A 27462-nucleotide genomic window follows, 5' to 3' on the forward strand; every position below is an offset into this window, starting at 1 on the left:
AGGTTGCGGTGAGCCGAAATCGCGCCATTGCACTCCAACCTGGGGAAAAAGAGGGAAAAACCCCGTCAAAAAAAAAAAAAAAAAATAGAATTAGAGCTGACAAATGAGTATAAGGATCTCAAACCTGGGAGAAAGAACAAGCCTGTAGAAAAAGATTCGGGACATATCAACAATGCCAAAACCTGTAGTAAGTGCTCTGAGATTTGGGAAGAGATTTAATAATTGCTGTAGAGTAATATTGTGCTAAATGTTTTAGGAGTTTTATTTGTTTGATTGATTCTCTTCTCAATTTTTATTTCTCATAATTGCTTTATTTCTGTGTGGAAATTAAGGCTCAAGGAGGTTGTTTTCTGAAAATGTCATGGCTGGAATTTACAAATAAATTACAAAAACTAGTAAGTAACTTTAGCAAGATTACAGGATACAGTTTATGAAAAAATTTAATTGTATTTCTGTATATTAGCACTATTCATTTAAAAATTGGAAATTACTTTTCTAAAATAAACCTTTACAATAGCAGAAAAATAACAAATACGTAGGGATAAAATTGACAAAATATGAAGCAAGTACAGGACCTGTACACTGAAAGCTAGTAAATAGTAAATATTGCCAAGGAAAAATAAGAAAGACCTAAATAAGTGGAGCAAGATATCATGTTCATAGACTTGAACACTTAATTTTGCTGTAGTGTCAGATTGTCCCAAACTGACTTATAGATTCAGTGCAATTCTGGTCAAAAAGTCAGCAGACGTTATTTGTATTCTAATCAACTAACCAAAATTTGCATGGAAATCGAAAGGACCAGAATATCCAAAACAATTTTGAAAAAGAAAGATGAAGGTGCCTAGATAAGTCAATGAGGAAATGATAATCTTTCAACAAATCTTGCTAGACCATTTAGATATCCATATACAAAAAAAAAAAAATAAACCTCTATCCCTATTTCATACATATAAAAATTAATTTGTAATTATTCATACATCTAAATGTAAAATCAAAAACTAGAAAACTAGAAAAAAAAGGAAAACTTTAGAAACCTTCAGCTATCAAAGGTTGCATAAATAGAACATAAAAAACATGAACCATTAAGAAAAACTTTAAAACTTTTTTTTTTTTTCCTTTTTTTTTTTTTTTTGAGACGGAGTCTCACTCTTCACTCTTGTTGCCCAGGCTACAGTGCAGTGGGCGCCATCACGGCTTAACTTCTACCTCCCAGGTTCAAGTGATTCTCCTGCCTCAGCCTCCCAAGTAGCCGGGATTATAGGCATGTGTCACCGTGCCCAGCCAGTTTTGCATTTTTAGCAGCGATGGGGTTTCACCATGGTGGTCAGGCTGGTCTGGAACTTCTGACCTCAGGCAGTCCACCTGCCTCAGCCTCCCAAAGTGCTGGGATTACAGGCATGAGCCACCGTGCCCAGCCTAGGAAAAACTTGATATTCCAACTTGGCTGGTAGTTGGAGGAAGAAAAGAAGAACTTGTTAAATTGAACTTACTCAAAATGAAATTTTGCTCTTCTGATAAGAAAGGAGAAAGACAAGCCGTGGTCTTGAGGAAAATATTTGAAAACCGCATATCTAATAAATGGCTAACATCCAGAATTCTTGCAATTTAAGAAGACAAGCTACTCAATTTAAAATTTTTTTAAATGGCCAACAGATTTGAACAGCCACTTAATGAAAGTAGAACTACAGATGACCAATAAGCACGAGAAAAGATGCTGTTATCAATCATCAGGAAAATAGCAGTTATACCAGAATTCATTACCCCTACAACAACTAATATGGCTAGATTTTAAAACACTGATAATTACAAGTGTTGGTAAGGTTGTCAGTTAACTGGAATGTCCACACATCACTTATGTGAATGCAGAATCACAGTCACTTTGGAAATGATTTGACAGTTTTTATAAGGTTAAACATAAACTTAGTATAAGGTCCAGCATTTCTACTTCTAGTTATTTACCTAAGAGAAATGAAAAACCTATATACATATAAGGACTTCTGTGTAAATGTTTATAGCAGCTATATTTTTAATGTCCCCAAACTGGAACAACTAGTGCATCAAACTAAATTTGGGTTTATACATGCTATAGAATACTATATAGCAATAAAAAAGGAAGAAACGACTTATAAATGGAAAATTGTTTTATTATAAAAGCTCTATGTTGAAAGAAGGCAAACACAAAAGACTACATACCATTTGATTCCATTTGTATGATATAATAGAAAAGGCAGATTAATGACACAAATCCATTCGACAGTTGCCAAGAGCCAGGAGTGGAATGAGAGAACTGACTGAAAAGCAGCAGCACAAAGAGCTTTTGAGGGTGATGGGAATGCATATTATGATTGTAGTCATGGTTGTATTACTATAAACATTTGTTGAAACTTATGAACTTGCACACTTAAAATTGGTAAATTTTGTGTGTAATTTATGCTTCAGTGAAGCTGGTTTTCAAATAGACTTTATTTTTTACAGCAGTTTTAGGTTCACTACAAAATTGGAAGGAAGTACAGTTTGCTCATATAATACCTACCCCTATACATGTATAGCCTACCCCATTAGGAACATCCCCCACTAGAGTGCTGCATTTGTTAAAATTGATGAATCTGACAAATCATTATCACCCAAACTCCATAGTTTTTATTAGGGTTCACTCTTGGTCCAATTACTTTTTAATTTCTTCACTTCATCTTTTGTCCAAGTTCACTCTTGGGGTTATACATTCTATATGTTTGGACAAATCTGCCATGCATATATCCATCAATATAGTATCATGCAGAATAGTTTCATTACTGTATTATTTTACTGTCTCCTTGGGTTTACCTTTTTCAGAATGTCATAATCATACAGTATGTAACCTTTTCAGACTGTTTTCATTTAGTAGTATGCATTTAAGGTTTCTCCCTGTCTTTTCATGACTTCATAGCTCATATCTTTCAGTGCTGAATAATATTCTGTTGCTGAGATGTATCACAGTTCATCTATTCACCTACTGAAGGACATCTTCACTGCTTCCAGGTTATGGCAGTTATGAATAAATCTGCTATAAACATCCTTGTGCAGGTTTTTGTGTAGATAAGTTTTTAACTCCTTTGGGCAAATATTCAAAGAGTTTGATTGTTGAATCTTATAGTAAGAGTGCTTAGTTTTCTAAGTAACCACAAAATGTGTCAGTGTAGTGTGGGGAAAAAAAAAAGAAGAGGAAGAAACCATCAAACTGTTTTCCAAAGTAGCTATACCATCATACACCTCCACCAGCAGTGAGTGAGGATTCCTGTTGCTTCATATTGTTGTCAGCATTTGGTATTGCCAGTGTTCTGGATTTGGGCCATTTTAATACATGTATAGTGGTATCTCATTGTTTTTTTAACTTGCATTTTCCTGATGACATAAGATGTAGAGCGTCTTTTCATGTGCTTATTGACCATCTGTGTATCTTCTTTGGTGATGTAGCTGTTAAGATCTTTGGCCCGTTTTTTAATAGCATTGTTTGTTTTCTTATTGTTGAGTTTTAAAAATTCTTTGTATATTTTGGATAACAATCCTTCATTAGATACGTATTTTGCAAGTATTTTCTCCCAGTCTGGAGTTTTTATTTTCCTCCTCTTGATAGTGTCTTTCACAGAGCAGAAGCTTTTAACTTTAATAAAGTCCAGTTTATTGGTTTTTTCATGGATTATGCGTTTGTTGTTTTGTCTAAAAAGCCATGGCCCAGACCAAGGTCATCTAGATTGTTGTCTGTGTTATCTTAGGAGTTTTATAATTTTGCATTTTACATTTAGGTATGTGATTTATTTTGAGTTAATTTTTGTAAAAATGTGAGGTCTGCTCAGATTCTTTTTTTTTGCATGTGAATGTCCTATTGTTCCAGCAACATATGTTAAAAAGCTGAGATCATGCCACTGCACTCCAGCCTGGCGACAGAGCGAGACTCTGTCTCAAAAAAAAAAGGAACTATCTTTCCGTCAGTATTCCCTTTGTCTTTTTGTCAAAGATAGTTGACTGTGTGGGTCTGCTACAAGGATCTGTATTCTGTTCCATTGATCTATTTGTCCATTCTTTTGCCAGTACTGCACCTTCCTGTTTCTGTAACTTTATAGTAAGTCTCAAAGTTGGATAGTGTCAGTCTACTAGCTTTGTTCTTCTCTTTCCATATAATATTGGCTATTCTGGGTCTTTTGCCTTTCCGTGTTAACTTTAGAATCAGTTTGTCAATATCCACAAAATAGCTTGCAGGGATTTTTATTGGGATTACATTGAATCTATAAATCAATCTGGGAAGAACTGACAGCTTCACAGTATTGAGTCTTCTTACCTGTATACATAGAGTATTTTACATTATTTAGTTCTTTGATTTTTTTATCAGAGTTTTTAGTTTTCCTCATATAGCTCTTGTACATGTTGTTTTAGATTTATACCTAAAGATTTTATTTTAAGCATTGTTAATATAAATGTTACTGTGTTTTAAACTTGAAATTCCACCTGTTCAGTGCAGATATATAGGAAAGTGATTGGCCTTTGTATACTGCCCTTGTATCCATCAACATTGCTATAATCACTTATTAGTCCCAGTAGTTCTTGGCCAATTCTTTTAGATTTTCTACATAAAGTCATATCATCTGCATAGAAAGACAGTTTTATTTCTTCCTTACCAATCTGTATACTTTTTATTTTCTTTTTTTATTGTAGTTAGCACTGACTTCAAGTATTATGTAGAAAAGTTTCAGATCTTAGTTGGACAACTTCAAGTTTCTTGCCAGTAAGATGTTATCTGTAGGATTTTTGTGTTATTTTTTATCAAGTTGAGGAGGTTCCCCACTCTTCTTAGTTTACTGACAGTTTGTATTATCAGCCAGTGTTAGATTTTGTCAAATGCTTTCTCTGCATCTACTGACAGGATCTTGGGGTTTTCCTTCCTCAGCTTGTTGATGTGATGGATCACATTAATTGATTTTTCAAATTTTGAACCAACCTTGCATTACTGGTATAAATCTCACTTGATTGTGGTATATAATTCTTTTTAAGCACAGTTGGTTTCAATTTATTAATAATTTATTGAGGGTTTTTGTATCTATATTCATGAGAGATATTGGTCTCTTGGTTTTTTTTCCTGTAATGTCATTGTCTGGTTTTGGTATTTGAGTGATGCTGGCCTCACAGAATAAATTGGAAAGTATTCCTTCTGCTTCTAGCCTCTGGTGGATACTGTAGAGAACTGGTATAATTTATTCCTTAGATATTTGGTGGAAGTTACCAGTGAATCCATCTAGGCCTGTCCTTTCTGCTTTGGAAGGTTTAAATTATTGATTAAATATTTTAAAATACATGTAGGCCTCTTCAGATTCTTTGTTTCTTCTTATGTCAGTTTTAGCAGATTGTGTCTTTTAAGGAATTGGTCAATTTTGCCTAGTTTAGGAAGTTTGTGGGCACAGAGTTGTTCATAGTATTCTTTTGATTATCTTTTTAGTGTCTATGGGATCTGTAATAATGACCGCTGTTTCATTTCTGATGTTAGTAATTTAGGTCCTCTCTTTTTTTCTAGTGTAGCTAAACTTTTACTGATTTTATTGATTTTTTTTCCAAAGAAACACTTTAGATGTCATTGGTTTTCTTTTGATTTCTGCAGTAATTTTTTTCTTAGTACTTACTTTCAATTTAATTCACTCTCTTTTTTTCTAGTTTCCTAAGGTAGATGATTGATTTTAGATCTTTCTTCTTTTCTAATATACATAGTTAGTGCTATTAATTTCCCAAGCATTGCTTTTGCTACATTCCACAAGTTGTATTTTCATTTTCATTTAGTTTAAAATATTTTCTAATTTCTCTTGAGTTTTCTTCTTTGATGTATGTGTCATTTAAAAGTGTGTTGTTTAATATCCACATGTTGTAGAATTTTCCAGTTATCTTTTTATTGTTAATTTCTAGTTTAATTACACTGTGGTTTGAGAGTAGAGAGCATATGATTTTTATTCTTTTAACTTTGTTCAGGTATGTTTATGGCTTAGGATGCAGTCTATCTTCTGCATATGTATGTTTCGTGTGAGCTTTAAAAGAATGTGTATTCTGCTGTTTTTAAATAAATTGTGATTATAACCAGTTGATTGATGATGTTGAATTCTATTTCCTTAATCACTTTCTGCCTGCTGGATATGTCCATTTCTAATACTGGGGTGTTGCAGTCTTCAGCTATAGTAGTAGATTCATATATTTCTTCTTGCAGCTCTGTCAGTTCTGACTCATGTATTTTGACACTGTTCTTTGACATGTAAATGTTAAGGATTATTATTTTCCTTGGAAAATGGACCCCTTTACCATTATGTAATTCCCCTCCCTTTATCATTATGTAATGCCCCTCTTTATCCTTGATAACTTTTCTTACTCTGAAGTTTGTTCTGTCTGAAGTTAATATAAGCTATTCCCACTTTCTTTTGAGTAGTGTTATAATGGTATATCTTTCTCCATCCACTTTTAATCTACATGTATCTTGATATTTAAAGTGCATTTCTTTTAGGCAGTATATAGTTGGGTGGTTTTTTTAATCTGACAATCTCTTATTTAATTGGTGAATTTAGAACATTTACATACTAAGTGATTATTGATATACTGTTGTTAGATTTGCATCTACCATATGTATTACTTTTTTTCTACTTGTTCTATTTTTGTTTTTCATTCCTTTTCTTTTTTTGGTTTTAACTGGCATTTTGACGCCGTTGTTGGGCACATAAATGTTAGGAATTACTGTATCTTCTGGGAGAAAGAACTTGAAAAAGGAAAGTTTGAAAATGTAAGCTAAATGTGATAATTGAGGAGGTTAAAGTTGTTTTGTATCAAGAAATGAAGGAGGTCTACAATCCTTCCAACCAGAGAAGGAATGTTGTGATTAGGAGTGTAGGGAAAGAAAGAAAATTAGAATATAAACAAGTTTTAAGGTAGAGCGGAGGGAATTGAAATAAACCCTTGTTGGATAGATGTTGACCTTAGTAAAAAGGAAGTCATCAAATGACAATTGAAGAGGGCTGTAAAGGACCTGAGAGTCTTAATAAAAGAAGGCAGTTTTAGAATGACAACTATAGCGAATACAATAATCTAATAGATTTTGAATAAAAGAATTCGGTCATGGATTTGGTCAGTATGCCATCCTTAATTTCCCACAGCTTCTCTTAATTCAAACCAGAGGTCAACAAACTATGTATGGCCTATAGGCCAAACCCAGCCTACCATCTGTTATTGGGCAGACTGCAAGCAAAGATTGGTTTGTGATTTTTTTTAATTATGAAGGGGAAATAAAAATAAATATTTAATGACACATGAAAATTACATGAAATGCAGTTGTTAGTGTATATAAATAAAGTTTTATTGGAACATAGTTCTACTCATTTATTTACAAATTATAGCTGCTTTTGTGCTACAACTGCACAGTTGAGTTGTTGCAACAGAAACTTTATTGTCCACAAAGCCTAAAATATTTACTCTTTGGTCCTTTACAAAAGATGTTTGCATGCTAGCTTTTAGCAGCATCAGTTAAGCAGCACTGCTAAGTGCTTATCTGTTTCTCTGAGACCATTCACAAGTCTGAGTAGATGGGTCACCATTTATTGATGCTTTCACGATATCAGCTGTTCTCTTTCCCGTGCATCTCTTCAGCAGGGTAGGAAAATTATTACTTTGAACGTGTAGCTCTGTTTCTTGGTAAGGATAAGATACATTCCACTGACTGGAAGAAAAATAAAATTCTTTGCTTCCAAAATTCCTATATTTTAAAGTATTAGAACATCGCATGCTTTATGGAAAAACATATGGAACATGATAAGACATCTTGGCCAGACTAAAAATTGGAACTCCCACAGCCAGGAAAACATATAAAGTCATCTGTTATTTTTCTTATGACAAGCTTTAAAACAAAACGCTTCAGCAAACTTGAATGTTTAATTTAACAAACACATAGTGCTTACTGTGCCAACACAGTTTTAAGCATTTTACTAATATTAACCCACTTAGTTATCCTAATTACCTAATGAGATTATCACTATTACTCTCATTTTATAAATATAGAAGCTGAGACACAGGTAGTAAAGAGTGACATGGAATTTAACCCATACAGTCTGGCTTCAGAACCCTTGCTTAATAAAGTTATTTATGGATATTTAACCCTCTGAATCTAAAATAAAAATTGAAACTATGAAAATAAATAAATATTTAAAGTCACATTACATTAAAAAATATTTCAATCTCATGAAGCTTCAAGATTGAGGCACTTTTTGTTTTTGTTTTAGATTTCTTATTATATACCTATGTATGTATTTGACTTCTAGGCTCAGGGAAGACGTGCAGATTTGTTACTTAGGTAACTTGTGCGTTACTGATGTTTGTTGTACAATAATCTCATCACCCAGGTAGTGAGCATACATAGTACCCAATAGGTAGTTTTTCAACCCAAGCCACCCTTCCAGCTCAAGTAGTTCCCAGGGTGTACTGTTCCCATTTTTGTATTTATGTGTATTCAGTGTTTAGCTTTTTTATGGCTGAATTGTATTCCATGGTGTATATGTATCCCATTTTTTTAAATCCAGTCCACCATTGATGAGCATTTAGGTTGATTCCATGTCTTTGCTTTTTTGAATAATGCCACAATGAACATATGAGTGCATGTGTCTTTTTGTTAGCATGATCTGTTTTCCTTTGAATACCTTTCCAATACCCAGTAATGGGATTGCTGGATTGAATGGTAGCTTTAAGTTATTTGAAACCTCCACACTGCTTTCCACAGTGGCTGAACTAATTGACATTTCCATCAGCAGTGTTTAAGTGTTCCCTTTTCTCCATGACCTCACCGACATCTGCTATTTTTTGACTTTTTAATAATAGACATTCTGACTGGTGTGAGATGGTAGCTCATGGTTTTAATTTGCATTTCCCTAATAATTAGTGATGCTGAGCATTTTTTTCATGTACTTCTTGGCCACATGTATGTCTTCTTTTGAAAAATGTCTGTTCATGTTCTTTGCCCATTTTTTAGTGGAATTGTTTGGGGGTTTTTTGCTTGTTGAATTGTTTAAGTTCTGTATTGACTCTGGATAGTAGACCTCTGTTGGATGCATAGGTTGTGAATAGTTTCTTCCATTCTATGGATTGCCTGTTTACTACACTGATCATTTCTTTTGCTGTGCAAAAGCTTGTTAGTTTAATTAGATCCCACTTAACCAATTTCTATTTTTGTTGCAGCTGTTTTTGGGTTCTTAGTCATAAATTCTTTGCCAAGGCTAAATTTCCTAGGTTTTCTTCTACGGATTTTATAGTTCGGACCTTACATTTAAGTCTTTAGTTCATTTTGAGTTGATTTTTGTACCTGGTATAAGAAAGGGGTCCAGGCTCAATCTTCTGCATGTGATTAGCCAGTTATCCTAATAACATTTAAGAATAGGGAGTTCTTTCCTCATTGCTTGTTATTGTTGACTTTGTTAAAAATCAGATGGTTGCAGGTATGTTTGGCTTTATTTCTGGGTTCTCTGTCCTGTTCCATTGGCCTATGTGTCTGTTTTTATACCAGTACCATGCTGTTTTGGTTACTGTAGGCTTGTTCTTAAAGTAAGGTATTGTGGTGCCTCTAACTTTGGTTTCTGTTGTTGTTTTATTTTGTTTGTTTTTGTTTTTTGTTTAGGGTTTCTTTCTCTCTTTTTTGGTTCCATATGAATTTTATAATAGTTTTTTTCTCATTCTGTTAAAATGATATGGGTAATTTGGTAGGAATAGCATTTAATTTACTGTCTTTGGGCAGTGTGGCCATTTTAACAATATTGATTCTTTGTATCCATTAGCAAGGAATGTTTTTTCATTTGTATTATCTCTGAATTTCCTTGAGCTGTATTTAGTGATTCTCACTATAGAGATGTTTCATGCAGCACTTTTTGAATCAACTAATAGTGTCCACTTCATTTTTCACTGCTTTTTAAATTTTTTTACTGTTTGAATCCCTAGATGATACCGTAACTGAATTTTTATTTTTAGCCTCAGTGTCTTTTCAGATAATTTTTTTCCCATTTGTTCTTTTGGTGTGTTTGTGATCTTAAAAATCAACTACTTATGTTTCTTTTTTCAGTAAACTCCGAAACCTTTTCTCAGTGTAGTTGTGAGGCTGTATCCCAGAAATAATTATTAAATCTGAGTTCCCATTTTTACTGATTCTTTCAAGTAAACAAAATTAGAATTCAAAATTTGCGTCACAAGCCAGTGTGTCTTTCCTAAACCGTATTTTGCCTTTTCAAAATAATGAGGGACTACTAAATGGGAGAGACTTTGTAAGGACTTACATAAAAGGGGTCACTCTTTTTGTCTTAAGGATAGTTTGAAAGGAAACGCCTTTTTATTTAATTCATACACAGACTATAGGAGTTGGTAAGGTACAGAACTATCTTTGCCCAAAGCAAGGGAAATAACTTTTATCTCTGACCTCCCATGCCACCCTTTAATAACCTGAACCTCCTTAAACCCCTGACCCCAAAAAAAGGTTTTTCTCTCCCTTGGAGAGCCTTTTTGTGTTTTGTTTTTGTGGAGAGCTGTTACCTGTTTTTTAAATTCATTTTTCAGTCATATAGTTTGTCAGTGTCTTTCTAATTTAGTCATCTCTGTCCACACTTACCTGCCGTTGATATGCTGCTGGAGATTGTGTATGTGCTTTTGGTACCTGCTTTACTTTTATTTTTTTTAATATGACTTTCTCTCTTGGATATTGATTGTTAGAGCATAAGAGCCCAGAAATTTGAGGCAGACTTGAATCTGAGGCAGATTTCAGCTTTTCTACTTACTTGGGCATGTTATTAACTTCTCTGAGTCTCAGGATCTTTATCTCTAAAAAGAGAATAATCACTTGCCCACTTTCACCACTGTTATTCAACATAGCACTAGAAGTTACAGCTAAAGCAACCAGACAAGGAAATGAAATACAGGGCAATCAAATTGTTAAGGAAGAAGTCAAATTATTCTTATTACTAGATGATAGGGTCTTTTTTCAAAAAAAAACAAAACAAAATGCTTCACGAATTTGCATGTTATCCTTGTGCAGGAACCATACTAATCTTAATCTTCTGTGTATTATTCCAATTTTCGTATATGTGCTGCTGAAGTGAGCACAATGATAAGATCTTCTAAGACTCCACCAAAAACCTATTAGAACTGATAGGCAAATTCAGTAAAGTTCCAGGATACAAAATCACTAACACTTCTATATGCCAACAGTGAACAATCTGAAAAAGAAACTAAGAAAGTAATTTCATTTAAAATAGCTACAAGTAAAATTAAATACCTAGGAATTAAAGAAATGGCCAGGCACAGTGGCTTATGCCTGTAATCTCAGCACTTTGGGAGGCCAAGGTGGGCAGATCACGACGTCAGGAGTTCGAGACCAGCCTGGCCAACATAGTGAAACCCTGTCTCTACTAAAAATACAAAAAATTAGCCAGGCATGGTAGTGCACACCTGTAATCCTAGCTACTAGGAAGGCTGAGTCAGGAGAGTCTCATGAACCCATGAGGCAGAGGTTGCAGTGAGTTGAGATCACGCTATTTCACTCCAGCCTAGGCAACAGAGCAAGACTCCATCTTGGAAAAAACAAAAACAAACAAAGAAGTAAAAGATCTCTACAATGAAAACTATAAAACACTGATGCAAGAAATTGAGGAGAACACACAAAAATTGGAAAGATACATTCCATGTTCATGGCTTGGAAGAATCAATATTGTTAAAATGTCCATACTACCCAGAGCAGTCTACAGATTCAATGCAATCCCTATCAAAATACCAATAACGTTCTTCACAGGAGTAGAAAAAAAAATCCAAAAATGTATATGGAACCACAGAAGACCCAGAATAGCCAAAGCTATCCTATGTTAAAAGAACAAACTGGAGGAATCACATTGCCTGACTTCAAAAAATACTACAGTGCTGAAGTAACCAAAACAGCATGGTACTAGCGTAAAAACAGACACACAGACCAATGGAGAAAAACATAGAGAAATCAGAAACAAATTCATACATCTCCAGTGAACTTATTTTTGAGAAAGATGCCAAAAACATACATTGGGGAAAGGACAGTCTCTTCAATAGATTATACTGGGAAAACTGGATGTCCATATGCAGAAGAATAAAACTAGACCGCTGTCTCTTGCTATATGCAAGAGTAAAATCAGCATTGATTAAATGCTTAAATTTAAGACCTCACGCTATAAATCTGCTAAAAGAAAACATTGGAGAAACTCTCTAGGACATTGTTCTGAACCAAGATTTCTTGAGCGATACCCCAGAAGCACAGCAGGCAGCCAAAGCAAAAATGGACAAATGGGATCACATCAAGTAAAAAAGCTCCTGCATAGCAAAGGAAGCATCAACAAAGTGAAGAAACAGCGCACAAAATGGGAGAAAATATTTGCGAACTATCCATCTGACAAGGAACTAATAACCAGAATATATAAGGTGCTCAAACAATAGGAAAAAAAAAATCTAATAATACAATTTGTAAGCGGGCAAAAGATCTGAATAGACATTTCTTAAAGGAAGACATACATATGGCAAACAGGGTTATGAAAAGATGCTCAGCTTCATTGATCATCAGAGAATGCAAATCAGAACTACAATGAGACATCATCTCACCCCAGTTAAAAGAGCATTTATCCAAAAGACAAGCAATAACAAATGCTGACAAGGGTGTGGAGTAAAGAAAATCCTCATACACAGTTCATGGGAATGTAACTTAGCACAACCACTATGGAGAACAGTTTAGAGGTTCCTCAGAAAACAAAAAGTAGATTTATGTGGATCAGTGATTGCTGGATCATATGGTAGCTCTATTTTTTGTTTTTGAGTGTATCCCAAAAGAAAGGAAATCAGTATATCAAAGAAATATCTGCACTCTGATATTTATTGCAGCACCGTTGATAGTAGCCAAGACTTGGAAGCAACCCAAGTGTCTGTCAATAGATACTGGATAAAGAAAATGTGGTACCTATATGCAATGGAGTATTCTTCAGCCATAAAAAGAAATGAAATCGGCCGGGTGCGGTGGCTCAAGCCTGTAATCCCAGCACTTTGGGAGGCCGAGGCGGGTGGATCATGAGGTCAAGAGATCGAGACCATCCTGGTCAACATGGTGAAACCCCGTCTCTACTAAAAATACAAAAAATTAGCTGGGCATGGTGGCGCGTGCCTGTAGTCCCAGCTGCTCAGGAGGCTGAGGCAGGAGAATTGCCTGAACCCAGGAGGCGGAGGTTGCGGTGAGCCGAGATCGCGCCATTGCACTCCAGCCTGGGTAACGAGCGAAACTCCGTCTCAAAAAAAAAAAAAAAAAGAAGAAATGAAATCCTATCATTTGCAACAACATGAATGGAACTGGAGGTCATTATGTTAAGTAAAATAAGCCAGGCACAGTAAGACAAACTTTATATGTTCTCACTCCTTTGTGGGAGTTAAAAAATAAAGCAACTGAACTCATAGAGATAGAAAGCAGAATGATGGTAACCAAAGGCAGGGAAGGGTAGTTGAGGAGAAAGGGGGATGGTTAATGGGTACAAAAAATAGGAAAGTTGAATAAGGTCTATTTGGAAGCACAACATGGTGACTGTAGTCAGTAATAATTTAATAAGTTTTTTTAAACACAGAGTCTCTCTGGATCATATAGTAGCTCTAGCCTAGGCTGGAGTGCAGTGGCGCGGTCTCTGCCCACTGCAGCCTCTGCCTCCCAGTTTAAAGTGATTCTTCTGCCGCAACCTCCAAAGTAGCTGGCATTGTAGGCATGCGCCACCACACCAGCTAATTTTTTCTATTCTTAGTAGAGACAGGCTTTCACCATTTTGGCCAGGCTGGTCTTGAACTCCTGACCTCAAATGATCTGCCCACCTCAGCCTCCCAAACTTCTAGGATTGCAAGCATGAGCCACCATACCCAGCCTAATTGTACATTTTAATATAACTAGACCAGGGGTGGTGGCTAACATCTGTAATCCCAGCAATTTGGGAGGCCAAGGTGAGTGGCTCACTTGAGGTCAGGAGTTTGAGACCAGCCTGGCCAACTGGCAAAACCCCATCTCTAATTAAACATATAAATAAACAAATAAAATAACTAAAAGAATATAATTGGATTGTTTTTAACACAAAGGATAAATCCTTGAAGTAATGGATACCTCATTTACCCTGATGGAATTATCACACATTGTATGCCTCTATCAGAATACCCCATATACTTAATATGTACCTACAAAAATTAAAGATTTTTTTAAAAGGGTAATTCTAAATTCTGTATTAGAGCTTTAGAGATGATTAAATGAACTATTTATACCTGTATATGAAAGTAAATAAAAGCACTCAAATGTTAGACCTCCTTTCCTTTATATTGGTCTCTACACATGCTGACAGGCATCGTGCCAATTCAAGTTTCCTCTTAACATGATAAATGCCTTCAAAGTTCATCACTGCCTTTTTTAAAATTTTTATTTATTTTTATTGTTATACTTTATGTTCTGGGGTACATGAGTAGATCGTGCAGAATTGTTTCATAGATATACACAGGCCATGGTGATTTGCTGCATCCATCCCCCCATCATCTACGTTAAGTATTTCTCTTAATGATATCCTTCCCCAATCCCTCCACCCCCTGCTATCCTTCCCCTCATCACTGGCTTTTTATTAATATCCCTAGCCTCTCACAACCCACTTAATCATGGTTATAATAGAAAGTGAGAGAAAAGGAATAAGAGACAGAGCAATAATAAAAGCACCAAATTTCAGCCAACCTAGGGAGGAAGAGCAACACTTTCTGCAAGAGGAGGACATAGAAAAGTGTAGGGAGAAAAGGCCCAAAAAATGTTTGAGTGAAGACATTTCTTCAAAATAATAATGTAAGATGTTAAAAACTGGAGTTTAATCAAATTAATTCTTACTGAGTTGCTTTGATTATATTAGGCTCTTTATTGTTGCATTTTTATCCTGAAGTGTTAGAGATGGTTAAATAGATGCCAAGGTATGTAGACATTTTCTGAAACTTTTAAACTTTCTCATTTCATAAACAGCTGTAGAAAATAAAAATATAACATAATATGTATTTATGAGTGCCTAATATAAGATTATATTTACTATATATTTGTTTGAACATCCCAAGATAGAATTTAACAGAAATACTAATACGTAATTATTTAGTCCATTAAGTCTAATGAGAGAAATAAGAGGTGAGGAAATAGTGATTTAGTTCTTATTATGTTACGTTTTTCTTCTTCTGTTTTGTATGCCCTCATGATAGACTTTATTACATTCTTGTAGGTAGGCTAGTGAGTCACACTTAGATTCCTAAAATTGTTTGTAAAATTTGTAATCATTTTAACTTGTTACGGAACGCAGAGCCTGTCATATCACACTACTTTTGCTCCTTTTTTGCATTTCTTTTTTATAAGTATTTTTAGAATATTGTCATGTCTCCTTCTACCACCTTAACCACTATCCAAACGTGTATTTTTTGAAAGTTTAATCTTTCTTGTAGTTTGGTCATACCTAACCTGTAATCATTTTGGTTTCTCTCTTCTTCACGCTCTGTAATTTGTTTTCATGTTTTATTGACACCTAAACCTGGAAACAATAATTTTTTTTTTTTAAGATGGAGTCTCACTCTGTCACTCAGGCTGGAGTGCAAGTGTTGCAAATGATCCACCTTTACTACCAGACCACCCAGACATATAAAGACCCAGGACTTCGGACGCTCTCTTCAGGAGTTTTTTTGGAGTATTCCTTAGCCCATTTCAGAACACTAGTTTGTGTAAATTAATATTTGTAGGGCTTGCCTGTTATGAGGAAGTTGATCTAAATAAATGACTTTTACATCCCTTTTTGCCTTTTACAATATGTATATTAACCATAGTAAATTCATTTCTTTTCTTGAGCTATATATTATGGAAAAATAGGGCAAAAGCATGATTACTCTCCATCTTGTTACTATTAATACTTTACACTATTCTTCATAAAAGCATCCCTCCAAAAGTGCTTTTTCTAATGACTTTTTAAGATTCAGTTTATATGCTCTGAATTTTTTTCTTTAATGTAGACCAGCAATGAGGTATACATTAAAAGCAGCATGAAATTAAGTTTTTAGTGCTATGAAACACTAATATAATAAATACTCTTGGTTGAGAGGATATTTCAAGCTGAATTTTAAGTGCTTGTTGTCGTCTTGACACAAAAGGAAAAACAGACCCAATCAAACACTGTTATAAAATGTTTTACTCTAATGTTATCTCATGCATGCCTTATTTTATGGCAGCAGTCCTTTCCTTACATTTGTTTCAGTTAAGTACTCTTCACATACCTGTAGTACCTATTTTTTGCCTTTATAAGATGGCTAAATGTTACATGTTGTTTATTAATGACATTACATATTTTATTTGATCATGATATGATAGATGCATTGAATTACTCCAGATGCATGCTTGAAATTCTTATAAATCCGTGGTACAGTTGTCAAACATACTCAGCGTTTTTAACTCAGCAAAAAAAAGACCTCTCACATTAATTTAAGAATTAGCTTGTAAGCCAAAAATGACAGATGTAGTATTGCAGCTGAGAAGTGAACTGGTTGAAGAAGCCATCTAAATGGCAGAAACATTTGGGGAAATACCCAAACTCCTTTTAAATTCCTCTCTCATGTTCCTTAGTAATCATTGTTGCCACAATTATGTTGGCTTTGTAAGTTGTCCCTACCTTCTTGCTTTTCAATTTGGAAAATTTCACAGTTGAAAGGGAGACACCTGAGTTACCAGAACTCTCTTTCTCTATAGTTTTTCCTTTTTTTATTTCCAAACTCACTGGACATCTCTGGGCACTATAATTTTATGTGTACATTTTTAAACTAACGTAATTGTTCCCCTAATTTTCATTGAAGATAATTGTGGTTTAGTATCTAGGTATATATTTAAAATTTTTAAATATACAGATAACTAAAAAGCAAAGAAAACAATTGGTAGAACAATAGGTAGCAGTAATTGACAAAAGTAAAATCTCTAAGATAATATTTTGTATTTTAACAACATGAAAAGAAAGTAATTTCAGATATATTCTCTGTAAGTTATGATATATATGTGTGGCCAGATGCGGTGGCTCATGCCTGTAATCCCAACACTTTGGGAGGCTGAGTCAGGCAGATCACGCGGTCAGGAGTTCAAGACTAGACTGGCCAACATGGTGAAACCCCGCCTCTACCAAAAAATACAAAAATTAGCTGGGCATGGTGGCTCGTGCCTGTAATCCCAGCTACTTGGGAGGCTGAGGTAGGAGAATTGCTTGAACTGGGACCCAGGAGGCAGAGGTTGCAGTGAACTGAGATCACGCCACTGAACTCCAGCCTGGGCTACAGAGCAAGACTCCATCTCAAAAAAATAAAAATAAATATATGTGTGTGAATATAGTTTTATAGTTTTTGAAATACGTAAAACTCATATACTTTTTGTTTTTTTAAAGTAAAAATATTAGAAGTTATAGATTGGGTATAATATGGTAAGGGTGCTTATTTTTGTATTCTGAGATCTTTTAAATGTTTTCAGGATATAAAAAATAACTAACCAAACAAAGACCTATACCCTATACTATACACTTGTGTAGTAATACTTCATCTCTGTTTAACTAAAAACACTTTGTTGTGAGAAGTAAAAGATATATCTAAGCCAAAATTATTTCAATAGAAAGTGCTTATTTTATTTTTTAAATTTCTCGTATAAAAAAATTTTTGAGTTGCCTTCAGTAAAATTAATTTTAAGTTGAACCATGTAATGTAAAAACAACTAATTTTCTCCTCTCACTTCTGTTTTCTCAGATATCTTTACCGGCATGGGATATTATTTCTTCAAGATGTACACTTCCTTTCTTTTTATGTAACTCTAAATGTCCTTGTGTGATTTTAGATATATCCATGATTCATGTCTAAATGTGTATATAATGAGTCAAGTTTTTATTTTTAAAAACATCAGAATATATGAACACAAGTAATACCCTCCACCAAAGTCTGGATAGTAGAAGCCTATATGCTTTTTCTGATAATGTTGGTATTGCTCAGTTCAGTTATTTTTAGCACAGTCCTTGGAATAACTTTAAAAAAAAAATTTTTTTTTTTAAATAATAGAGATGAGGTTTCACCATCTTGGCCAGGCTGGTCTTGAACTCCTGACCTCGTGATCCACCCATCTCGGCCTCCCAAGGTGCTGGGATTACAGGCGTGAGCCACTGCGCCCGGCCAGAATAACTTTTAACAGTCTTCCTCCTTCAAATATGAGTTTTGTTTCTGGAAATTCAACCATTATTCAGAGTAAATCCCATTGCATTTGGTGGATGAATAAACTGGGTATACTGTTTGTTGTGAACAATGGGTGAGAAGTTGGGGAGAGGTTACCTATTTAACAATAAAAGAATTGTTGAGAATGGAAAATTACGAGGCCAACTGAAAATATTTTTGAAGGAGGTTTAATAACAAGATTTTTAAGTTAGAATATTGGGTAAAGGATAGCAAATTCTATATGAAAGTGTAATTCATACGTAGTATGCATAGCAAACATAGAGAATAATATCAAATATTGGTGAAGATATGGAAAAACCACATTTCACATACCTACGGTTGCATTTTAAATTGATGTAGCCATTTGGGAGGGAAAATGTGTGTATTCAAAATTTCAAATCTTTTGACCCAACAATTTCACTTCCTGGTATCTTTCTTAGACATTTCATTGTGCATGGGAGGCAATTCTTAGGATGATCTTTGAAGCACTGTGTATAGTGCTTTGAAGCATTTTGAAACAATCCAAATTTTAATCAGTTTAGAATTGATTAAATGGTTATATCCACATTTGTGGTCTATTATATAGCAAATGAAAAGAATGAGGTATAGACATGGAAAAATTGGATCCCAAGACAGCCTACATGAAAAAAGGAAGTTCCAGATAATAATATGTATGATATGATGTCGTTTGTTTAAGAAAAAGAAAACTGATATATCAATTCATATGTGGTATACATGCATGTTTTAAAAAAAGACCTTTTAGAAAGATACACAGAAAACTAAAAACAGTGATTATCACTCAAAGGAGAAATGGAATTGAAAGTAGTGATAGAGGTCTGGGCTGCGTGCAGTGACCCATGCCTGTAATCCCACAACTTTGGGAGGCTGAGATAGGAGGATGGCTCAAGCCCAGGATTTCAAGACCAGCCTGAGCAACATAGTAAGACGCTGTCTCTACAAAAAAATACCAAAAAAAATCTGTCATCTTTATTTGTAATGTTTGGAGTTTTTATCCTCAAAGTGGATTTGATAAATTATTTCTAGAATTGAAAATAAATTTGAAAATTTTTACCTGTGTAGAGAAGAAGGAAATTTATGAAGATATAAACAGCTTATCTTTGTGAGCAAGATTGAATTCTCAGTTGACTAGAAGTGTCAGCTTCTGTCCTTATCAACTCCAATTTCTTACAGCTGAATCTACCAAAGACTTCCTATCTGGAGATTCAGGCCCATCTTTGTTTCACAGAACTCCTTTCAAGTGTAGAAAGTTTATCAACTTCTGCCTCACTTGCTTGAGAAATTTACAATTAAATTTTCCTGCTCATACAAAGTACTCAGTGGTCTACCTGTGACTACCTACTTCTGTGTATTCTTTCAAGCCACGATATTCTCTCTACTGATCCATCTCTTCATGTTTTAACAAGAAGTTGAAAGTATCTTTTAGTACTTTGTTTTTAATTTACCTAATGACTTAACACTAAAACTCCTTCCCTGAACCTTTACGAGTACTGGGGACCTTCTGACTTTGCTTTAACTTCTTTTGCCAGTCTACCTTGGGGCATGGTCTTACTTCCCCTGATCTCTTTATCTGCATACAGTTGTCCCGCCACTTTTGAAACAGTCAAGGTAAATGCTTTTCCTCGACTGTTTCACTGTCTTACTTTCAACCTAGACCAGTTAAATTTCTTAAAGCAAGTACCATATTCTGGCCCTGGTGATTGATTACATGAACCTCACCACTGAGTTTTAATACTTTTTAGGTATTCTGCCTTAGAATGCCTGTTTACCAAATGAGATTTGATAGCCGGGTTCAACGTTTTTAATGTAGTACAAGCCATGAACATTTTATGGACAGAATTCAAAGATCAGTTGTTTCTCATCAAAATAAAGAAATGAAATTAAATAAGTGGTTAAATGGGTTAAATACGGGTTTTTCACCTTATTACTATTACTGAATGATGGCCTTGTTAATAAGAGTTGGGAATAAACCATATTCATGTATGGCTTAATATAACAGAGTGTAACAAGTAAAACTTCCCTTGTAGTCTGTATGTAAAGACTGCCAATATAAATTTTGTTATGAAAACCTGTTATTTGATGTTTTATCCAGTGCTTTTATTACCAAATAAGTTTTTCTAATCCTGAGACAGGAGTGTAACATTGATGTCTCTCCTATGGTTACTTCTCAGCATCACAGAACATGTCCTGCTATTGGGAGTTTAATTCATCCTAGCCTGAGAGCACTTCTTATGGGTTACTTTCTTTGTAGCTCCCTGTATAATAGCTAATTTTCACCTTTTAACATTTTTTTTTCTCCCTGTACTTCTAACCCCAGAATTGCTGTTGCAGTGTCTATTCCTTTAAAGAAAACTGTTAGTTCTAGTCCTTTCTGTTATTTTTAAAGTAGTATGTGATATATTGATGGCTCTTAGGAAAACTAAAAACCCAGTTACAAATGCAGCATAAAGACAAATGGAGCCAAATTTTGGGCCTGGGGATGAGATGGTTGTGAGGATAGGTGGAGATTCTGTGTGGAAAATTTGACCTCTTAAGGTTACTATGCTAATAAATTAGAATATCAAACATGAAATTGTTAATGTATGAATAATACTGACTTACCTCAATTAAGATGTTCAGATTGAGAGTATGAGATGAGAAGTCTGAGTCAACAAAGTAAAATGTGCCGGGTTATATTAGCAAAACAAGTTAAGTGGGAGTTACCCGAAACTAGCTTCTGGGCATCATCAGTTCCTCACTGCTGGAGGTACTTTTGTAGCTATATTTGTTCAACTTTTTCAGAGTTCAGTTTAACAAATTAAAATAATTACACAGTCGTACTAATTTGAGGCAGATTCTTTCAATTATGTAAACAACACGGGAATAGACTAGTCCTTTAGAATTATTTTTATGAAGCTTCAATTTATGAAACTTACTATATTCAGATTTCTATGAGGTAATTCTCATTATCACCAAATGGTTTATTATTGTTTAACTTCTGTTAAATTTTCTGTACCCTCTAAATATTGTTTACTGTTTAACTTTTCAATATAAAGAAAAAATAATTTTCAGGTACCATGTAATGAATAAAAACATGTGATGCTAAGAACTAAGTCTTTAATTACCTATTTGTAGTTGGCATTGATATCCGAAGCAACAACGTCCTGAATTCATAAAAGGCAAAATTTGCAGTTTAATCTTTTTAAAATAAATCATCTTAAAGATTAATATCATTCTAAATTACCCAGAATTTTTTTTAGCTTTTTTTTTACCTGTACATGTCAAGGAATAGAATTTATTTTATAATGGGGTCTACATGTGTCCTAGCCTCACAAAGGATTGATTTCACACATTTAATGCATTTATGTTTATAAAACACTTGTCTCAAATTAATAAATTGTTTTTAGTAAAAGGTATTTTTTTACCACTTCACACACACTAGGATGCATAATCAATGTGTGGCAGACAATGGTAAATGTTGTTAAGAATGTGGAGAAATTGTCACCCTCATTATTGCTGATGGGAATGTAAAATGGTGCAACCATGTTGGAAACATGTTTGGCAGTTTTGGCCGGGCGTGGTGGCTCACACCTGTAATCCCAGAACTTTGGGAGGCCGAGGCAGGTGGATCACCTGAGGTCAGGAGTTCAAGACCAGCCTGACCAACATGAAGAAACCCTGTCTCTACAAAAAAATAATAATACAAAAGTTAGCCGGGCGTGGTGGCACATGCCTGTAATCCCAGCTACTCGGGAGGCTGAGGCAGGAGAATCGCTTAAACCTAGGTGATGGACTTTGCGTTGAGCTGAGATTGCACCATTATACTCCAGCCTGGGAAAAAAAAGCAAAACTCCGTCTCACAAAAAAAAAAAAAAAAAAAAGTTTGACAGTTTCTCAGAAAGTTAAAAATAGAGTGACATATAACATAGCAATTCTGTTTCTAGGTATATAACCGAGAGAAATGAATTTATGTTTACACAAAAACTTGTACATAAATGTTTATGGTAGCATTATTCATCATAGCCCAAAATCGGAAACAACCCAAACGTCCATCAGCTGATGATGGATAAGCAAAATGTGATATAGTTATACAATTGAATATTACTCAGTCATAAAAAGGAATGAAACGTTGATTCATGCTACAGCATGAGTGAACCTTGAAAACATCAGAAGGCCACATATATGATTGCATTTGTATTAAATTTTCAGAGTAAGCAAACTTTTAGAGACAAAAAGTAGATCAGTGGTTGTCAGGCCTGGATGAAGAGGAGAATGGGTGGTGACTAATGGACATGGGGATTTTTTTAAGGTAATTAAAATGTTTTTAATTAGATAATGATGTGCAATTTTGTAAATAAGCTAAAAACCACAGATTTGTGCACTTTAAAAGAGCGAATTTTATGGGATATGAATTATGTCTCAATAAAAAATTTATCAGGTTTGCTTTTCTATACAAAAAGGAATTTTTTAATAAAATTGTAAAGAGTTTTACGTAATTAATGCCAGGATTTTCCAAAAAAGTTAATCACAAAAACTGACATAACTGAGATTCACTTTAAAGCTTCACTGTATATTCATGTGAAATGTGCATTGTATGGCACTTCCACCAATCTGAATATGAGAGTGCCAGACGTGAAGTAGCCCATGGTATTTAATGCCCATCTTCTCTGATTATATTTTGAATGTTATTTTCACTTACAGGAGTGAAATAGCCTTTAAAAAGCATTTCAAAGTTTATCTTGCCTCAGAAATATCAGCTAAGAATATTATGTAATAGCAGAAAGACTATTGCTGTGAAGTGTAATATAAAATTGGACTTGAGACACAACCTGAAATGTACTAACAGTGTGTTCCTGTTAAAAAAATTATTTGACCTCTGTGAGCCTCAGGTTCTTCATCTGCAAAATACCTAGCAGGTCCGTCGTAAGGATTAAATGAGAGATACCATAGATAAAACAGACTATGCTCTCTGCTTCCCTGCCCTGCACATATCTCACGTTTCTTCTCCCTAGAACACTTCCCACCCCTTAACTCCTCCTGCCTTACACACACACACACACACACGCTACACAAACCGAGTTAGGTCTCCTTCATATATGTTCCCATTGAACTTGAACCTAGGGATTACCCTATTGAACCATACTCCATTGAATTTTCATGTTTATTTACCAGTTTTCCCCAGAAAACTCTTTTAGAAAGCAATATTTTATCTACCAATGTATATGCATACCTAGCATACTGACTAGCTCAATAAATATTTGAATAAATGAATTTTAATAATCTCTAGCATTATACTGGGTTCATAATAGCTCCCTGAAAAGACATAGTGTGCCTGTATTTTGCTTTCTGTTAGAATACAGTCAACCTTAAGTACTTTCTAATTTATAATAGGTGGTGATTTATATGTTAAGTGGAAATGTTTTTTATTACTAGTTATACCTGTGGAATGAAGAGAATGTTTCTTATCTCAGTTGTAATAGCCTACTTGTAGGTCGGTATTTATCTTCACAGTTTACACATTACTTTTTTTTCTTGTAGTATCAAGATATATGTATATTTACTAAGTTTATTTTACATGTGTTTCATGAATATGTAGTTTAATGTTCATATTTCATGACTTTCTTCTCCATCTGATATTATTTAGACTTAGGATGAAATAGCAAACTTAGGAACAATGCCATAGATTTAAGAATGCCTATGAAAAGTATAGAAATTAAATCATTCTAAACAATATAACTGAAATTCGGTCTTGCCATTTTTTATTTTAAATGTACAAAATAACAGGAAATATTTTGGAGTGGAAGGAATGAAAATAAGGGTAGAATGGTGAAAGTGAATTGATATGTTCACTGGAGTTACATATTTTCATACATATACCTATCTAAATTATTTATAAAAGCTTTGCTGAATAAATATAAATTACTAACTGCACAAATATGGGGGAGTAGAAAATGTAGAAGTTTATGTTTATATAAGTCACTAAGACTGCTTTCTTTAGAGTGGCATAACCATTCTGCTTCTTGCAGGTACAGAGAACTACAGCTTAGTACCGAAAGCAAAGTAACAGAATTTCTCCATCAAATTAAGTTAAAATCTTTTGAAAGTGAGCGTGTTCAACTTCTACAAGAGGAAACGGCAAGAAATCTCACACAGTGTCAATTGGAATGTGAAAAATATCAGAAAAAATTGGAGGTACATGTACAAGCCTTTCTTTCAACATTAGCATGGCATGTAAGCTCTCTAAGTACAAGATTTATATTGAGCTCTATTTCTCCTATAGGTTGTGGCACTACCCTGCATGCAAAAAACACAAGGAAATATGTATTTCAGAAAGATGTATACTGAAAAGTACTGGAATTGTTGGGAAACAAAAAAAGTGAGAAAAGATCTCATTCACAATAGCAACCAAAAATATATATGACTTGGAATATTTTTAATAAGAGCAGTTCAGAATCTATATGAAGAAAACTATAGAACTTCACTGACATATGTGAAATGAATCACCATATTTCTGGGAGGGAATGAAGTATACAGTTTTTCAGTTTTCATCAAATAATATGATATGTTTATGTAATCAAATGCCAGCATATTTTTTAACTGAAAATAATACTATAGTGCTACTGGAGGGAAAAACAAACACAGAATGGTTAATATTTTAAAAGTGCTTTTTAAAAAGAAGTAATGGAAATATATATCACATTTTAAAGTGTGTTCTGAGGCAATAATAATTAAACTGCACACAAAATTAGTTCACAAATAGTATAAAATGTAAAGCCCTGAAACACATTCACATAAATTTAAGAATTTATACATGGTAAAGGTCATATTTCAAATCAGTAGAGACAATATGGATTGCACAATAAATGATACTGTGATAATCATTTGAATATTTAGAGAAAGTAGTTGAATCAATACCTCATACCATATATATGTGTACATATATGTACAAACTATATATAGCTATACAGACACACTATATATATGAAAGTATTAGAAGTAAATACAGATTAACCCGGTGCAGTGGCTCATGCCTGTAAATCTAGCACTTTGGGAGGCTGAAGTGGGTGGATCACCTGAGGTCAGAAGTTCGAGACCAGCATGGCCAACATAGTGAAACCCCTTCTCTACTAAAAAACCGTAAAAATTAGCCAGGTGTGTTGGTGCACACCTGTAGTCCCAGCTACTTCGGGGTTCAGGTAGGGAGGATTGCTTGAGCCCAGGAGGTTGAGGCTGCAGTGAGCTGAGATCACACCACTGCGCTCTAGTCTAGGCAACAGAGCAAGACTCTGTCAAAAAAAAAAAACTTAAAAAGTAAATACAGATGAAATTATATCTGATGTTTACATCTGTTAATCTGATGAAAGCAAGGAAAGAAATCATAGGAAAAATAAAACCTGAATTTATTTTAAAAATATAATATTAAAGGCAAAATAGAAACTGAAAAATATTTGTGTTAAATATGAGCAAGGGCCTATGTCCTTAATTTTAAAAGATATTTTATCAAGAGGACATGCCTTCCCCTTCTGCATAAATAAGTGGAAAAAAAGGAATGGACCATTTCCAAGAATAGAAATGCAAATTACTAATAATAAATGAAAATGTGAATTCTCACCGATAATTACAGAAATATAAATTTAAGGCTGGGCGTGGTGGCTCACACCTGTAATCCAAACACTTTGGAGGCCAAGGTGGGCAGATCACCTGAGGCTAGGAGTTCAAGACCAGCCTGACCAACATGGTGAAACCCCGTCTTTAAATAAATTTAAAAAAAAAAAAAGAAATATAAATTTAATCTTTTTGGTTATCTTTATATAGGTCTGTGTGTTGTTTTTATAGTGCTGGCAAGACCCTTAAGTGGGAAATCTCATGAGTTAGAAAATGGAACAGCCTTTCTGGACACTGTGATAATCTATGTTAAAGGACTTAAAAAGTTGACCCAGATTGTGAATTTTAGCTCCAGGCTGACTTTAAGAACAAACCAGCAATCCTGAAAGGACCCATAGACCATGTGAAGGAAACAGACTGCACCTGCAGGACCCGGGAGACCCCCCAAATACTCTGGGAGGTAGAAAGCATTGAACAAGTTTTCAAGCCCTACTCGTTCTTGGCCTGGAAACAGACTGTTGCATGGGCCATTGCATGGAACACAGTGAGAGTAAGATTAGCCCTTCAGTTTTTGTGAAAGCTGGGTGAGGCCAATAACTGCCAACTTTCCCCCAGTTCCCTGACAACCTGCATGACTCAGCAGGCAGCCATAATCCTCCTAGGTACACAACTCCTGTGACCTGGGAATCTCACTCCCATTCCCCAAAGCAACTACAGCAAGACCCACCAGGGACAGTCTGAGCTCTGACACACTTAGCCCCACCCCTACCTGATGGTCCTTCCCTACCCACCCTAATAGCAGAAGACAAAGAATATATAATCTTGGGAGATCTGGAGCCCCACCCACTGCTGGTTCTTCTCCACATAGCTGATGCTTTCTGGAAAGCACCATCTCCTGGCAGGAGCCAAACAGCACAAAAATAGAGCATTAAACCTCCAAAGCTAAGAACTTTCATGGAGTCCATTGTACCCTCTTCCACCTCCACCTGAATAGGTGCTGGTATCCACGATGGAGAGACTCTATGCAGAAACCCCCAGTACCAACTCAGAGCTGGGTAGACTCTGCTGGGTGGCTAGACCCAGGAGGGAGAGAACAATCTCCCCAGTTCAGCTCACAGGAAGCCACATCCACAGGAAAAGGGGGAGAGTACTACATCAAGGGAACACCTCGTGGGACAAAAGAATCTGAACAACAGCCTTCAACCCTTGACCTTCCCTCCGACAGAGCCTACCCAAGTGAAAAGGAACCAGAAAACCAACCCTCATCAGAACAAAGCTCGTCAGCACCTTCCAAAAAGTACACTAGTTCACCAGCAGTGGATCCAAACCAAGAAGAAATCCCTGATTTAACTGAATTCAGGAGGTTAGTTATTAAGCTAATAAGGAAGGAACCAGAGAAAGGCAAAGCCCAGTACAAGGAAATTCAAAAAACGATACAAGAAGTGAAGGGAGAAATATTCAAGGAAATAGCTTAAAGCAAAAAACAATCAAAAATTCTGTACACTTTGGACATGCTTTTAGAAATGTGAAATGCTCTGGAAAGTCTTAGAAATAGAAATGAGCAAG

At 34.9% G+C, this 27462-nt stretch overlaps 1 protein-coding gene and 1 pseudogene across 3 annotated transcripts in view; one reads left to right on the plus strand and one right to left on the minus strand.

Moving 5' to 3' along the window:
- Positions 1–27462, plus strand: part of PIBF1 (progesterone immunomodulatory binding factor 1) — a 228488-nt gene that overhangs the window by 85675 nt on the left and 115351 nt on the right. For 2 of the 3 annotated variants that reach the window (XM_032277352.1, XM_032277355.1), the window contains exon 11: positions 24318–24522. In XM_032277352.1, the coding sequence (XP_032133243.1) occupies positions 24318–24522 (205 nt within the window). The remainder of the gene's footprint in view (positions 1–24317; positions 24523–27462) is intronic. The other variant, XM_032277353.1, reaches the window with a different exon arrangement.
- Positions 11018–11130, minus strand: LOC116551420 (annotated as a pseudogene).

The sequence above is a fragment of the Sapajus apella genome, unplaced genomic scaffold, assembly GCF_009761245.1.
Source record: "Sapajus apella isolate SASKATOON/1434 unplaced genomic scaffold, GSC_monkey_1.0 scaffold9, whole genome shotgun sequence".
NCBI lineage: Eukaryota > Metazoa > Chordata > Mammalia > Primates > Cebidae > Sapajus > Sapajus apella.